The 15,144-nt window shown below is 43.7% G+C and overlaps 1 protein-coding gene across 1 annotated transcript in view; it reads right to left on the bottom strand.

Moving 5' to 3' along the window:
• Positions 1–10,243: 10,243 nt before the first annotated feature.
• The window catches only part of OLFM3 (olfactomedin 3), a 180,207-nt gene continuing 175,306 nt past the window's right edge, over positions 10,244–15,144 (bottom strand). Inside the window, exons 5-6 of the mRNA XM_066247226.1 lie at positions 13,455–13,561; positions 10,244–12,362 (exon numbers count right to left, since the gene is read on the bottom strand). Coding sequence (XP_066103323.1) covers positions 11,685–12,362; positions 13,455–13,561 — 785 coding nt within the window. The 3' untranslated portion in view covers positions 10,244–11,684. The remainder of the gene's footprint in view (positions 12,363–13,454; positions 13,562–15,144) is intronic.

Raw genomic sequence — 15,144 nt, 5'->3', positions numbered from 1 at the left:
CCAGTTAAAGAGAAATACTTGTCACAGCCTGCCCGTCAGTGACCGGACAGGTGAGGACGGGTCTGGCTGCTGAGGACTGGACCCAGCGTGATTCTTCTGAGGATTAAATCCTGCACTTTGGCCATGGGAGTATCTGTCAGTTGCCGGTACAATGAGACTTTACAAGTACTGTGGCTCTGAGGGTCCAGCGTGGAGAGAAAAGAAAGCTCTACAATGTCCACGTGAATGGAGGATCATGTGGTTTAGGAATTTGGGAAGTTAATACTGTGAACATGGCATTTACAGGTAGAGAGTAGCTTTTTGCAAATGAACCTTCCTTTTCTTACCCTCTTTTAGTGCTATATAGTACTTGTGTGGCCTTTAAGGGAATGTCAGCAAGTGGCCCAAAACACGTGGCTGAATCGGAACCAATGCTGAGGTCACAGAGAGCACAGCACACGGTACCACCTTACCCCCCTCAACCGGGCTGTCTCCGCAACCCCTCCATCAGTCTCACCGGGCATTCGCTCACTTCCGGGCTGGGGTGGTGGGTGCAGGCTCAGCTCCGCAGGGCGTTCCCAGGGGCCTCTGACGGCAGGTTACTGACGACTGCAACAGATGGCGATGCTTTTCAGGGAAATGCTAACTTGGTATTGTGAGGCTCTCTCTCAGGGAAAAAAGAAGGAATTTAAAATTGCCTATGAGCTGGAAGAACAGAAGGGCCCCACAGCCTACTATAAAAAGCGGAACACTCAAGTTCCGACGAGAAAAAAAGAAGTGATGAAGACATTTCGGTTCTTATTCGAAAGCAGATTTCTCTCTCAGTGGCACGTTATTTGGGGATGGTTCCACAGATGCGGTTAAAGGAAGAAAGGAAAAATTGAACCCTAAATCCCCAAATGCTTGTGTCTGTTATCTTATTAAAAGAAGCGCTAACCACGGAAGGCAAATTGACAGTTAATTAATCTTCCCTAGTGTTGTTGTTAGTCTAGCATTGCTATTATTATTTTAGTAAAAGTAGGTATAAGAAAGTCGTACCATAAGCATACTCTTCCAGAAAAAGAAAAAAAAAAAAAAGAGGCTTTTGGCTTGTGTCATTACAGACTCAAGACTTGGCATTGCTTCTTAGTCACCATGGTTTTTTTGTTGTTGTTTGTTTGTTTTTTGTATTTTTCTGAAGCTGGAAACGAGGAGAGACAGTCAGACTCCCGCATGCACCCGACTGGGATCCACCCGGCACACCCACCAGGGGCGACGCTCTGCCCACCAGGGGGCGATGCTCTGCCCCTCCGGGGTGTCGCTCTACCGCGACCAGAGCCACTCTAGCGCCTGGGGCAGAGGCCAAGGAGCCATCCCCAGCGCCCGGGCCATCTTTGCTCCAATGGAGCCTTGGCTGCGGGAGGGGAAGAGAGAGACAGAGAGGAAGGGGGGGGGGTGGAGAAGCAAATGGGCGCTTCTCCTATGTGCCCTGGCCGGGAATCGAACCCATGTCCCCTGCACACCAGGCCGACGCTCTACTGCTGAGCCAACCGGCCAGGGCCTAGTCACCGTGTTTTAACAAACAACTATGTAATCCTATTATGACTATAAATGTAAAAATAGCTAAAGCAATTTAAAAGTTAATGAGGAAATAAACGACTAAGTAACATCAGAGGCTGACCCGTTAGTTCATTGCTTGCTCATTCATTCATTCATTCATTCATCCATCCAATGCTTATTTATTGGGAAACTGCTTCCTGTCAGGCAGTCACTTAGGCACCGCCAATAAAAACGCAGTAAGACAGCCACAATCCCCGCCCTGTCGGACGGAGCCTCCTTGCTGGTTGGCCCTGGATGAAAAGGGGAGAAGATTTGGTGACAGGAAATGGAGTGTTGCCGCTGCGTCTGCTCAAGCAGCCTTTAGCCAAGGGCTCGGCCTCTGCTTCCTAAGCTTAGGACAAGTCCTGTGGATCGCAGAGTCCCCAAGTCCTCCTCAGATGAATGTCCCTGTCCACAGCGGCGAGCCTAGTTGATTCACTGGGTACGCCCGGCGTTTCGCAGATGCACTGCGGAAACCTGACCCACGAGGGAATGGGTCGTCTCAGCGCAACCTGACCAACCTGACCGTCTCCTTAGGGAAAGCTTCATTTTTCTCTGCTGGCGCGGCCTGCTTCCTTGCCTCCTTGCCTCCCTGCCTCCCTGCCTTCGCTCCGCATTCTGATCCCGCCTTCTGGCCTCCCCTTTGCTTTGGTGGAACTGAAATACCAGGTGTTCAGGCGGCTTTCAGTGAATCTAAGCTGTTTTAAAGTCAGCCTACAGGAAGCCCAAGGGAGGGGGAGGCCCCGAGGAGGAATTGCGGTATAGTCCAAACCTGTCTTGAATAAGTGTTCCGGTTTCCTCTGGGGGCTCAATGAAGGACGTGTTCCCTCTCTTTCTCAGGGCCACTAGAGAGTGCACTCCCTCCAGAGTGACGTCCTCGGTGGGAGCTGGGGCTCCGAAAGGTGGGTTCCAGTGCGGGGTTGATTGCACGAGGTTTCGTAGCCTCGTTAGTGAGCTTCTGACAGAGGTTGGTCTAATGAAGCAGCTCCCGCGTATTTGGAAAAGAAATTAATTGGCCCGTAGGGTCAAGGGCCAGGTTTTCTGTCTCTTCTTTTTTTTTTTTTTTAACACGTGTGAACTATTCCTTTTCCGAAAATCATTTCACCAAAATCATCCTATAGTCACGCAGAGTCGAAGGCCTCAGGTCCCTGTGCAAGTCCCGCCGGCTCCTGGGCTTCCTTACTTTTTAAAGTCGGTGCCCCGTATGGAATTCTGTGGACCGAGCGGGCCCTACTTTGGAGCAAGAAGTGTGAGTCCAAGTTTTTGATGGCAGAAGAGGAATGAGGCCACTCAGAATGTATCATAGATCTATACTCAGGGGGAAGAAGGGTTGCGTTATGCAAGGGGACAAGGACGATGACTTGATGACTGGACTAGAGGAAGTCTGTCGGGTAATAACGGAAAAGAAAGTCATCAACGCCAGGGGAGGCAGTCAGAGCCGCCTGAAACTGGAGCACTGGAAAACAGGAAGCCGTGTCTTTCTGATGGAGGACGGCGAGACCTTGGGGAGGGTAGCCCTTGAGGAGTCGGTAAGATAGAAGGGAAAAATCCTTTGAAAGAAGAAACAGCATATTTATTTCTTTTTTTCTTTTAGTGAGAGTTTGGACACAGGGATTGAAGGGGATGGAGAAGAAATAGGTCTGGAAGTACAGAGAGATACTAATGATACACGGTGGTGTGGCTGGTCAAGCCAGCGACACAGGGAGCCTATCGGTTCCCGGGGAATAGAATGTGGCAGTGACCCACAGCGGGAGGCAGACAAGTAAACAAGTACATTCTGCAGTGGGAGGGCTGTGACTGAGGCGCGTGCGATGGTGTCACGGCATGAGAAGGGGGAGATAATAGGGTGGGGGGGACGGCACAGGGAAGCTTTGCGGATGAAGGAAAGTCTAAGTGCATCCCTGAAACATGGACCAGGGTGAGCCAGGCAAGGACACTGCAGAGAGGACTATAAATGCGGGACAGCCCTGGCCGGTTAGCTCAGTGGTATAGCGTCAGCCTGGCGTGCAGGAGTCCCGGGTTCGATTCTCAGCTGGGGCACATAGGAGAAGCGCCCATCTGCTTCTCCACCCCTCCCCCTCTCCTTCCTCTCTTCCCCTCCTGCAGCCGAGGCTCCATTGGAGCAGAGTTGGCCCGGGCGCTGAGGATGGCTCCATGGCCTCTGCCTCAGGCGCTAGAATGGCTCTGGTCACAACAGAGCAATGCCCCGGATGCGCAGAGCATCGCCCCCTGGTGGGCATGCCGGGTGATCCCCGTCGGGCGCATGCGGGAGTCTGTCTGACTACCTCCCAGTTTCCAACTTCAGAAAAATACAAAACAACAACAACAACAACAAAAACACAAAAAACCGCGGGGGACAGTGATGAGGAGGGGAACCTCAGGATTTGTGGAGGGTGGTGGAGGGCTGTGTGTACTGAGTTGAGGCTCGGATAGGAAAGATGAGTTCATTTATGGACATGATTCCTTTAACGCTGACGGAGCCCTTGCAGAGAGGTATGATTTAATAGCTACAAAGTCTGAGCTTCTGAAATGGAGTCGGAAGTCATTCAGCACCAGTTGAAGCCACGTGAGAGGATGCATTCTTAAAAGGAGTGTAAAGAGTGGGGGAAATAAAAACCACAGGTTTTGAACTGAGCTCTGTGAATGGACTATCCCTAGTGAGGTAGCATGTTTCAGTCAAGTAATAAAGAACAATATGAAATGTTTGCCTTGGTTTAACATAATATAGGTAACTCTCTAGAAACAACTTGAAAACCTGCGGAAACTGAATTAGTAAGCTTTCATTTTTCTCTCTCCTTGTCCCTGTGGTATCGTCCCCTTTATTCTGAACCATGCACATACCCGAGTCCCCATGCACCCACAACCGTAATTGATCATTTAGAATAACAGATTAGGACAAGTTAGAGCTGACAGAACCCGTGGGGACCACCGAGGTATGGGGTTTTTATACTTAAAAAAATACCTTCTGACAATGAAAGCATATAACACAGAAGCGTTTTAGGATGCAGATAAGAGTGAGGTTGTATTTGTTGGAGGTGATGGGGACAGTGGACGGTCCTTACCCCACCCCAGTTAAGTTCCTGTGTCCCTTTGTGGTAGACTCTGAGGGATCCCTAGAGGAGCCTCAAGCCTAAAGGGAACCTTTTAGAAACTACGCATCAAGCCAACGCTTTCATGTACGGAAACCGAGGAACATGCCCAGAGCCAGACAGTTAGGCTTAATTTTAGAAAAAAATATATATATGCTGCCTTCTGAAAGAGCTGTCTGCACCATATGAAGACATGCTCTTCACTAATGTTACCTAGAAGGCGTTAACAAGACGCGTTTACTCAGAACCGCTGACAGATGAACGGACATCAGATTTCTTCCGGTGCCGCCCTTGCAAACACAGGGTCAGGAAGGTGGGGTGACGGACGAGAAGCCGGCTAGGACCTGCCCCTTCTGATGGACCCCGCCCAGCCGACCAAAGACAGAGTATAGATCTAAGCGAAGTCTTCCCTTGCAGGGGGAGAAAGGCAGAATGAGGAACCAGAAGTTGGGTGAGCAAAAATGCAAATGCTTTTTCCTTTCACCAGTGGCTGTTAAGGAAAGAAACCGTGCAGATAGTAATGGCGGCCTTCTTCAGCTACTTTGCTCTGAAAGGACGTGGACTGCATCACGGAGGGAACAGTTCATCGAAGAGAGCAAACGGAGCCCGCTTTCACCTTCGCGACAGTCCCGTCCACATGCGAGGAACTGTAGCTGAGGAACAGTGGCACTTTCTTTCCAATAAAATCAGCATATACCTGACCAGGCAGTGGTGCAGTGGATAGAGCGTCGGACTGGGATGCGGAAGGACCCAGGTTCGAGACCCCGAGGTCGCCAGCTTGAGCGCGGGCTTATCTGGTTTGAGCAAAAAGCTCACCAGCTTGGACCCAAGGTCTCTGGCTCGAGCAAGGGGTTACTCAGTCTGCTGAAGGCCCGCGGTCAAGGCACATATGAGAAAGCAATCAATGAATAATGAAGGCGTTGCAACGTGCAACAAAAAACTAATGATTGATGCTTCTCATCTCTCTGTTCCTATCTGTTCCTGTCTGTCTATCCCTGTCTATCCTTCTCTCTGACTCTTTCTGTCTCTATAAAAAAAAAAATTTTTTTTTAAATCAGCATAGAAAAGTGAGTTTTTCAGGATGTTCTCAGAATGGGACAGAGCGTTTTGGTGGTTTTAGATGTGGAAAGGTGGTTACTTTGCGACTCACTCAGACACTTCTCTGGTTATTAACACTGACTGGGATGGTTGTGTTAGAGGCTGTGCCAAGGTGTGCAGGGAGTGTGACTTGGTGCCCCCTCCCTCGAGGCGTCCGCAACTCACGTGGAGGAGAGATACGTACGATGCGATGTGATCATTTTACAATACAGATCAATACTTTGGGAACACAGAAAAATAAGTTTTTTAGAGGCTTCAGAAATAAGGTAGGATTTCAAGTGCATTATGAAGGATAAATAGGACTTGAATGGAAGAGAGTAAGAGGTCAGTCTCGAATGTGAATTATGAAGGAAGGGGGGTAAAGCTGTGGATTTATAAGAGGTTGTTCTCCAGACTCAAGCAGCTGCCAGGCAGCCTCGTCACAGAGGCCCTGGGTCATCGACTCTGCAAGACTTTGCCTCCCAGGCCTGACCACAGGACAATAGTTGGTGTGGGGGGAAAAATCAACGGGGCACTGATTTTTAAAAATTAAGGAGGCCCAGGATGACTTTTGGATTGGTTAAACAGAGTAGGAGATGAGGGGATAGAGCCTCATCTCCTAACTATATCCCTGTAGAGTTTTTAGTCCTTCTGAAGAAAACAGTGACTGATACTACTAGGAGGTTGGTTCCTTTTCTCTCTGAAACAAGCGGAAATTCTCGAGGGTGGCAAGACAGACAGCAGGCTTTTGGGACTGTCGGGCACGTGTAATATGTCTGGGGTTGAATTGGGTTGCATTGGCCCACAGGTGGTCTTTTGGGTCATGGCTGTCTTAGAGTGATGAAAACTGTAAACCCACAGAAGAATGCACGACCACATGTGCACATTAACTTCAGCATAGCGTCAGGGTCCGGCTGTCCCCAGAAGTGTGTCCTTGACAAGCCCCAAGTTGAAAAAGGAAACACAGCTCCCACAATAGAGAAATATTAAGAACTATTTGATCCACGGCTTTCTAGGAACAGAAGGGAAGAGGTCAGATTTCTTACGTGGATCAGATGGTGACATTCCAGTCCTGGACTGCATTTACCTTGGCAGGCGACCACTTAGGGTGACACACGCCTTGGTAATTCCCTCCTGACATCCGGTCCTGCCCCACCCCTGCCCCTAGCAGATAACCGGTCCTTCTCTATGACGTAGACTTGTTTCCTGTATATCAGTACCATCAGAACTTCCTTTCCATTAATGCTTTAGTTCTAGCCTGTTCTCATTAGACTGGAAGTACATGAACTTATGATTTATCTGTCAGCAGCTCTACCCCCAGCATCTAGACATCGTCCGGCACATGGCTTTGCTCAGGGATTCTTGTTTTTGAATAAATGCATAAATAATGCAGTTTTAACTCAGTTGGGAAGCCCATCAGCTACACATTGGTAACATACATGAATTGACGTGAAGTCGAGAATGGGATAGAGAAAGAGCTGGCTAGATAATGCTTTATCAAGCAGTGCGATAAATTTCTATAACTTGCGGAAGTCTAAAATGGCTGATGCTCCTGTTAGTCAGCTCATTTCTTGCTCTATTTTCAAGACATTTTGTCATTCATAGAATACTTATTTTCCAGAAATGTCTGCTGAGGTGCAGTATTTTCAAGTGAATTGTGGTGTAGGGAATGATACATTATGGCAGTATTTTTTAATAGGGACAAGCTCTTCTGGAAAGACTAGGTGTTGGGAGAGAGGCAGCTGGGTCCTAAGCAGCATGTGTATGTGTGGTTTACCAGAAAACTTCTTGTCCCACTAAGGTATTCTTGAGCTGTCTTCCACGGCTGCCATGCTGCTTTACAACTCTAATTAGGAATCATGTTTTAAGATGGTTATATTAATGAAAGTTACCAGGTGCTCTTGGCAAGGTAAAACTTTAGGTGCTCCTTATATTTTATTTAAGTCATGCCTAATAATAATTTAGACTTATAGAATTTATTTGGCAATTGATAAACCGAGCTGGAGAGGGGAGAGGTTTTCTGTCAACCGGTTTGACATTTTGGGGACAAGACTGACCCCAAACATAATTAAAGTTTCTATAAACCAGATGAAATGGTTCGGTCAAAAACTGTACAACATAATTATAAGATGTGAGGCAGAGAAATCCGCTTGGTAAAGGGAATTGGGAGGATTTCTTTCGGATTGGTTAAACGGTGTAGCAGTCTTATAATTCAAGTGATTGTCATCAATTGAATTCATTCTTTCACAGAAAAACAAGAGATTTCAGTAAAGTTGGCTCTTCTTCCATAAGCTAATGTTTATATTGTACTTTTTCTAGTACAAATTCAGCAGAACAGGTTTTACTAAGCCCCAGACCTCTGAAGAGTCACTGATTATGACAAATTATTTGCTAAGAGATTTATGCTGAGTTTACTTAATTTTAGAACCAAAAGCTATTTCATGATATTGATTTCGGTATGAGTGCAGCCTACGGAATTGAGTGATCGTGCCTCCGAGCCTCTCTAGAAAGACTGTTTCTAGCGGCGGTAGGGAGAGATTATGGCTTTGTATTATAGCGTTTAAATTTTAACTAATGCCCCCCTGCCAATAGTGCCAGGTAGACCACTTTTCAGTAGCTCCTCCCTCATGGCCCACAAGTCATGTAATGACGGAGGATGGAGGAGACAAAGTATGCTTTGTCTGTAACGCAGCATTCTTTAATGTCATAGAAACTCCAGATGTACATTTAGGAAGGGCTAAAACGTGCCTTACCAAGTCAGCAAGATACGGTTTTTAATTCTTTTTTCAGAAGTATATTTCTATAAGGCTTGGCTTTAAGAAGCTCTGCTATGTCTGTATTTTCCATATTTGCTCTAAATCGAAGGGATACTTTTAATGTTCTATCTATTATATTCAAATTTGCCATCTACAGAAAAAAATAATCTTGAATGCTAAGGAGACAAAATTTTTTAAAATAACTCTCTTCTTGAGGGACAGTCAAGCTAAAGGATTATTGTTTTTAAAACCTAACTTCGTAGAAAAACAGTTTTGTTTTTAGATAAACAGAAGTATACTTTTATACAATTATGTTTTAAAATATTCTGTTTGAAAAACTTTTACCTGTATGTTTAGTAGTGATTTTCAGATATAAAGGCCATTTTCTTATTAGGAATAAGGATGAATTTTCTGAAGATACAATTTGATCAGAGAGAATACTATGGATTATAAGGACGAAATGACTCTTGAGTGTGTGGATAGGAACCACAGGTTCTGAGTTTATGGTGAATCTCATCTAGTCACTTGTCATGTTGCAGATGGACATCTGCCATTTTCTCTTTTGTCTCTCTATATAAGTAATGCACTGAAACACTATCATTTGCACAGGTACAGGTAATAAGTTTTGTGCTTTAAACCCCATGAACACAAGCCTCACCCAAACCCAATCCGACCCTGATCACATTATTATTTGAATAACATGGGAGTTTATTCACGATCTGGCTAATTCAGAAAAGGCCAGTTACACAGTTCGCTCAAGATGAAGACTCCCTCAGCTTGAGTCTCTTTTCTGATTGGATTATATGGACGATTTTTAAAAAGTCCTTATTCCCCTCATAAGATTTACTTTATTGGAGATTTAAAAAAAAAAAGAATTGAAACAGTGTTTAGAGTAAGTTCTTATTTATTTCAGGCACAAAACTGATAATTTATTAAGAAAAATGCTTTTAAACTGTAAGTGTTGAATGCAAATCACATTTTTAAATGCATGTTACCCGGTTCCGGTGACGGTCACAGAGTCTGTGCGTCCCCGGCAGCACAAACGCCATGAATGGGCGTGGTGGCGAACCCCACGCAGAAGACAGGAAAGTGCTTCACAGGCTGCACACCTCACACAAAGCTGTGGTGGTCTAGGTTTTGGACGTACGAACATGATACCATATTACATCGTTTAAGAAATAAAAACCCCACAAGTAATGAAGATCTGGCTATGCAGTAGAGGCCATACTTAAAAAAATTCATTCATTTCTGAAGGTGACTTTCTTCACACAAACGCTTGATATAGCAAGTGTTGGCTGATGATGTCTGTGGTGTCTGTATAATGACGAGTGTACACCCTACATTTTCTAATGCTCAGAAGCAGAGGAGAACTTTGATAAGTGTTTTCAAAGAGAAGAAAGACAACATTGCAAAAGGACCCAGGAGGCAAAAAAGAGAGAGAGAGAGTTGAGAAAGAGAGACATCTTTGTTAAACTTGGACACTTTCAAGATTGGGTTATTTAATCCTACATTGTCGACAGTGAGCTATTGGAGAATGATGTCTTTACTTGTGATGACTGGAATGAGTTACTCTTGAATATTAGCATTTCCTTACTCAATGCTTGATCTGAATTGTTACAGCCTTATTTTACAAAGGAAATTACAATACGAGGTATGCGTGAAACTAAACATTTACAACAATTTAAGTTATATATTATTTATTCTATACTTTTTAAATTACGAAACCCAACTCAGACTAGTTCCTGTAAAGCTGGGTTAGGTAAGTTGTTTTTTTTTTCAACATATGGGAAGTCCGTCCAAACTCAGTGGCACATTTGATGTATATATTGATAATATGTTTTTGGAGTTACTTAGATAACGTTTTTAAAGCTGTCCTTTTTGGTTCCGTTATTTCTTCACACACAGTGAGTCAGGGTAACAAAGGGGCTGGCTGCCTCCCAAATTGGTTGTTTTGCACATTTAATCCACACAGATAACTCTCTCAAGTCTTCCCATAATCTGCCTTTGCACAAACCTTGCCAGTAACTCTCCAGAGTTTATAATATGAATTCAGATGATGTTGCAGAATTTTTTTAAAGAGTTTTTATATGTGCTTCATGTACTGTTAAGAATCCTGACACGAGAAATTACAGTATTTCGAGTTGTGTGTAAAAGATAAAACACCAATATATTCGGTTACGAAGAACACAGTTTGGTTGGTTGAATCATATAAGTGGGCAGAGCCGACTCAAATCCAATTTTTGTGACTCAGCCGCGTTCAGTAGGGTGCACAGATGCACTCATCCGTACCGAATCTGTTTAGCATTCCGCGTCAGTGGTCCGGTCCACTTGGGGTAAAATAAAAGACTCCGTGGAAGGGACCTCCTTTGATTTTCTTGTTAGCTTATAATAAATACAATTACTAGGGCGAAGGGGGAAGCCAAAAAGATGGCTTCCTTCTTGACCACCCTTGATAGTGGAGCCATAAGAATGACTGAGATTAAACTTCTGCGTATTTTTATAAAAAAAAAAAAGATATTACTGACTTCCACAGAAGTGAAGAGACACAATTGCACAATGGTGGTTACAATGGTAGAAACACGTATGGCCGATAAAGTGTTAGCAAGAGATTTATAAATGACTGTACAGCACCGCCTCAGAGGACTGAGGGACAGCGTCATGAGTCTGAGTGTTTCTCCGTGTAAATAAAATCCTTACATCTTTGTTTAGAAATGGGAGAAAGTGCTTTTCTTGTTTTTTTGGTTTTTTTTTTTTTAATTTTTTTTTTTTTCTGATTCCTACCAAGTGTTTCTTGATGTGGAGCTAGAGACAGTAAAAAAAAAAATGACAAAGTTAAATTAAAAAAAAATAGGGAGACATTCATGCATTTAAGCTACTATTAGTCTCTGACTCAAATATAAATTAGTCTCTGACTCTAATATAAGGCAGGTCATTAATCTTTTGCAAAACGATGACTTGAGCCACTTACGCTCTTTTTAGTGCTTTTCACGACAAGAACATGATAGGCCTTGTATATTTAGGGATTAAGATATGTTTACAACAGGTTAGATGGGCTCAGTGGCTTTTTTTTTTGAAACACCAACTTGATAATAAAAATGCTTCGGAGACATGGTGGAAAGTTATAATAAAGAAAAGGACAGAGGGCGTCTTACAGAGTTTATCACCAGCGACACTGTTTAGATCAATGAAAACAAATGACATTTGCCTATGTGTCATCCTCAGTCTTAATGATGTGGAAAAGGGTGACATTGAACAGGACCTGGTGACCGTTGTTCCAGGCATAGAGCGCTCTATCTCTGGCGTTGTAGTCGAGCATGGAGATGTGGAAGTACTGGTTATGAAAGGGGATGTCTGTGTACTCGTATGTGGAGGTCTTGGTGGAGTAGGAGTAATACACCTTGGCTCCCGTGAGGTGGGAGTTGGTGACATACAGCGTTCCGCAGATCATGAATGACTCCCCTGCGCTCCTCTTGGGGTACCCGGTGTTCCAGCTTTTCACCACCTCCAAGGTGTCCTGGTTCAGCTGACTGATGACGATGTTGCCAGCGTTCTGGTTGGTCGCGTACACGGCCCACAGTCCGATCTCGTCAGCCATCAGGTCGATGTCGGAGAACCCCCCCCACGTGTAGGGGTAGACGTTCTGGAAGCCGGCGTACTCCAGGCTGCGCTGCGCCAGCACCCTGCCCAGGTCGAAGCTGTACTTGATGATGATGTTACTCTGGTACTTGTTGAAGTAGAGGGAGCCGTTGTAGACAACGTGGTTAGTCCCTGCCCATTTGAAAGGCAGGTTGTAGGTCCTGGATTCAGCCCCACTGACAAAGTCCGCCAGGGATTTATACTCACGGACAATTTTGTTGTTAGTGTAACTGTCCATGTACCAGACCTAGGAAGAAGAGGAAAACACAGAGTACATAAGTTCTGTACTTTTCTGAGAATTCCAAAGCAAAGACAAAGAGAGGCAATACATGCTCATGGTAATTATTCTCCGACTCCGGAAGTCACATTATCTTATCGCTGATACTAGAGCAGGCCTTTGCAAAAATAGAGGCACGGTCTGTGAGGAAAGGAAACAGCTGAGCTTATTGCCTTGAACTTGATTTGCTCTTGGTTCTCTCTCTCTCTCTCTCTTTTTCTCTCTTTCTCTTTCTTTCCTATTTCTCCTCTTCTCTCTTTTTCTTGCAGTGCAAATCATATCACTGTTTAGTTACCTGAGAGATCAGTGTGATCAATAACTGCAAAAATACTGCCTTCAGCAAATTTACTTATTCTGTGACCTGCTCTGAATAACGCATGGTCTAACTTGACACCATTTAACTTATTTCTCCTTTATGCGTACCACAGAATCTTCTAGTAACTAATGCTTGTTCATTGGATCAGCTGATAGGCACAACTACTTTTTAATGCAACTGTTTTATTAACCTAGCTACTAAACGCATTTGGATGTAACCCTTAAGAACCTTAATGCATGCTGAGCTCAGAAACAGAACATGTACAGAGCTAAGTTAGGCTCCCAGTATACTGATTTACATAATACAGGTATTGCTGATTTACGAAGATACCCCCACCCTTCAAAGTTGGTGTTATTTCCTTTGAAATTACCTCTATCTAGACTCCAAGAATATTTCACCTTGCTTTGCGAATTAGTTAGCTCTTGACTTTTTCACTTACTTAGTGTTTGTTTTCACATTAGGAAACAGGTTTTAGTATTCTTGCAATTAGCCCTTTAAAGTTTAAAACAAAACTAAAGCAAATAAAAATTATACTCACTCTATTGGTGAGTTACAGAAGGAACATTTTACTAAAATACGTTTGCCATATATCTGTAGCTATGTTGCTATTATCAAACTGAAAATATTGGCAGTGATATAACAGTTTTTAAGTTGAAACTACATCCCTAAAGGAAATGAATAGTTCCGTAGACACAAGTATAAACGAAGCACAGTTTTAAACAAAGGCATTTGTGGAAGCGACATACTCTGTTGTTTTTTTCCGACGCTAAAGGATCAGTCATCCAGGCACCAAACCGGGTTCCAGATGTCTTGATTGTAACTGGGCCGGTGATTTTCATCAGTTTGCCACATGCTGAAGTGAGAAAAACGTAAACATATTAGGTATCCACTGACAATGATGCCAACACACATGCAAGAGCAAAAGAGGGTCTCCTAAATCGTGGAGTTACCATTACGTGTTTTGAACAAAAGATCATTCATGTTGAGTGTTGTACCTTTAACGATAAGTTGAACCCTGAGGAGTTTCCTTTTCAATACTCTTAAATCTAAACTACAGAGTTTAAAAACAGAAAGTGATCTGTGCAATCTGGAGGGAAAGAAACAAGGCAAGCCATTTTCACGAATACCGATTCACCAGCCGTCTCTTCTAAGAAGTCAGAAAAATTCGACCAATTGTTGCAGGACCTGTTTACCTGGTCAGTCACTCTGCCCCACCCTCGGCCCCCAGCCTCTGTGCTTTAGGACTTTAGACAAACTGATACAAGCCAGAATTAACTCTGTGAGCAGATTCAGTTTGTGCTGATGTATTTGCACCTTCGGTGAAGATACCATTATAGAATAGAACAATAAAAATTCTGCCACAGGCTTCCGGACAGAGATAGGGTTTTGAAGTGTGAGCACCTCTTGCAGATAGCAGGGCTTGACAGAAAAGTCACAGCATGGCCAAGGACAGGCAGCCCCCCACAACTCAAGCCCTTGGTCCCTGGAGTCACGTGTCAGGAAAGAGATAAACAATCCATCGTTGCAGTAGACATGGCAAAAATTTATAACTTTCTTTAAAAACTGTAGTATTTTTACCAAACAAGATTTTAGGAAAATCTTGGAATTCATAAATGTATAGACCTAAACCAAACAGAAATTCTCAGGTATTTTGTGAGATTTTAAACAGTAACATTTAAAAGTGGTGCATTGTTACCATTGGGAAGCACAATATGAGTGCCTATAAATGTTGACCTTTCATCTAAACAGAGGAATATTCTTTCCTATCCATTTATAACCTTTATTTCCTTTCTGTTTTATTTTCTTTTGACTCAAAATGTTTTTGTCCTTTTTGTTCCATGTTTCTTCCATTCTCTTCTGCCTGTCCTTAGAATCGATATATTTCTAGTTTGTTCCTAATGGTTCCTGCGGGTTTGGAAGAGAAAGAACAGATCTCCAAAGCAAGTCAAGAGTACAGCTAGCTCCAGAGTGGTGCTTCCTCGTGAGAAGTATTCAGAACTGGACGACTACTACATCGTGCAGTTAAGAACATGCTGGGAGATAGCAATTTATACTATTACTTCAGCGATCGCTACAACGTTGAGTATATTCTCTGAACACACGAGTGAAAGTGTCATGGCCAACCAAATATTTCTAAATTCACGGATGGTAAATGCATGAAAATTCAAGTATATTGAAAATCACTAAGGACTTTTCCAAGTTTCAAAACCTAAATATTGGAATTAAAAGGGCACACCCTAATGAATAATAATAATAATAAATACTTTAAAAATTACTGTGAAATTTTAGAAGATTCACGATAATGAGAAGAAATTGGAACTCTTCAGAGAGACAGCGTGAGCTGGCCACATGCAAATGGATACGGATCAGACGGGCATCGGGCCTCTCATCATCAATGCCGGATGCTGAAGAGGGTTATCAGTGCCTTTTTATTCA

The sequence above is a fragment of the Saccopteryx bilineata genome, chromosome 11, assembly GCF_036850765.1.
Source record: "Saccopteryx bilineata isolate mSacBil1 chromosome 11, mSacBil1_pri_phased_curated, whole genome shotgun sequence".
Classification (NCBI taxonomy): Eukaryota; Metazoa; Chordata; class Mammalia; order Chiroptera; family Emballonuridae; genus Saccopteryx; species Saccopteryx bilineata.
Note: the sequence above shows the minus strand (reverse complement) of the source record. Positions and strands in the feature narration are given on the sequence as shown.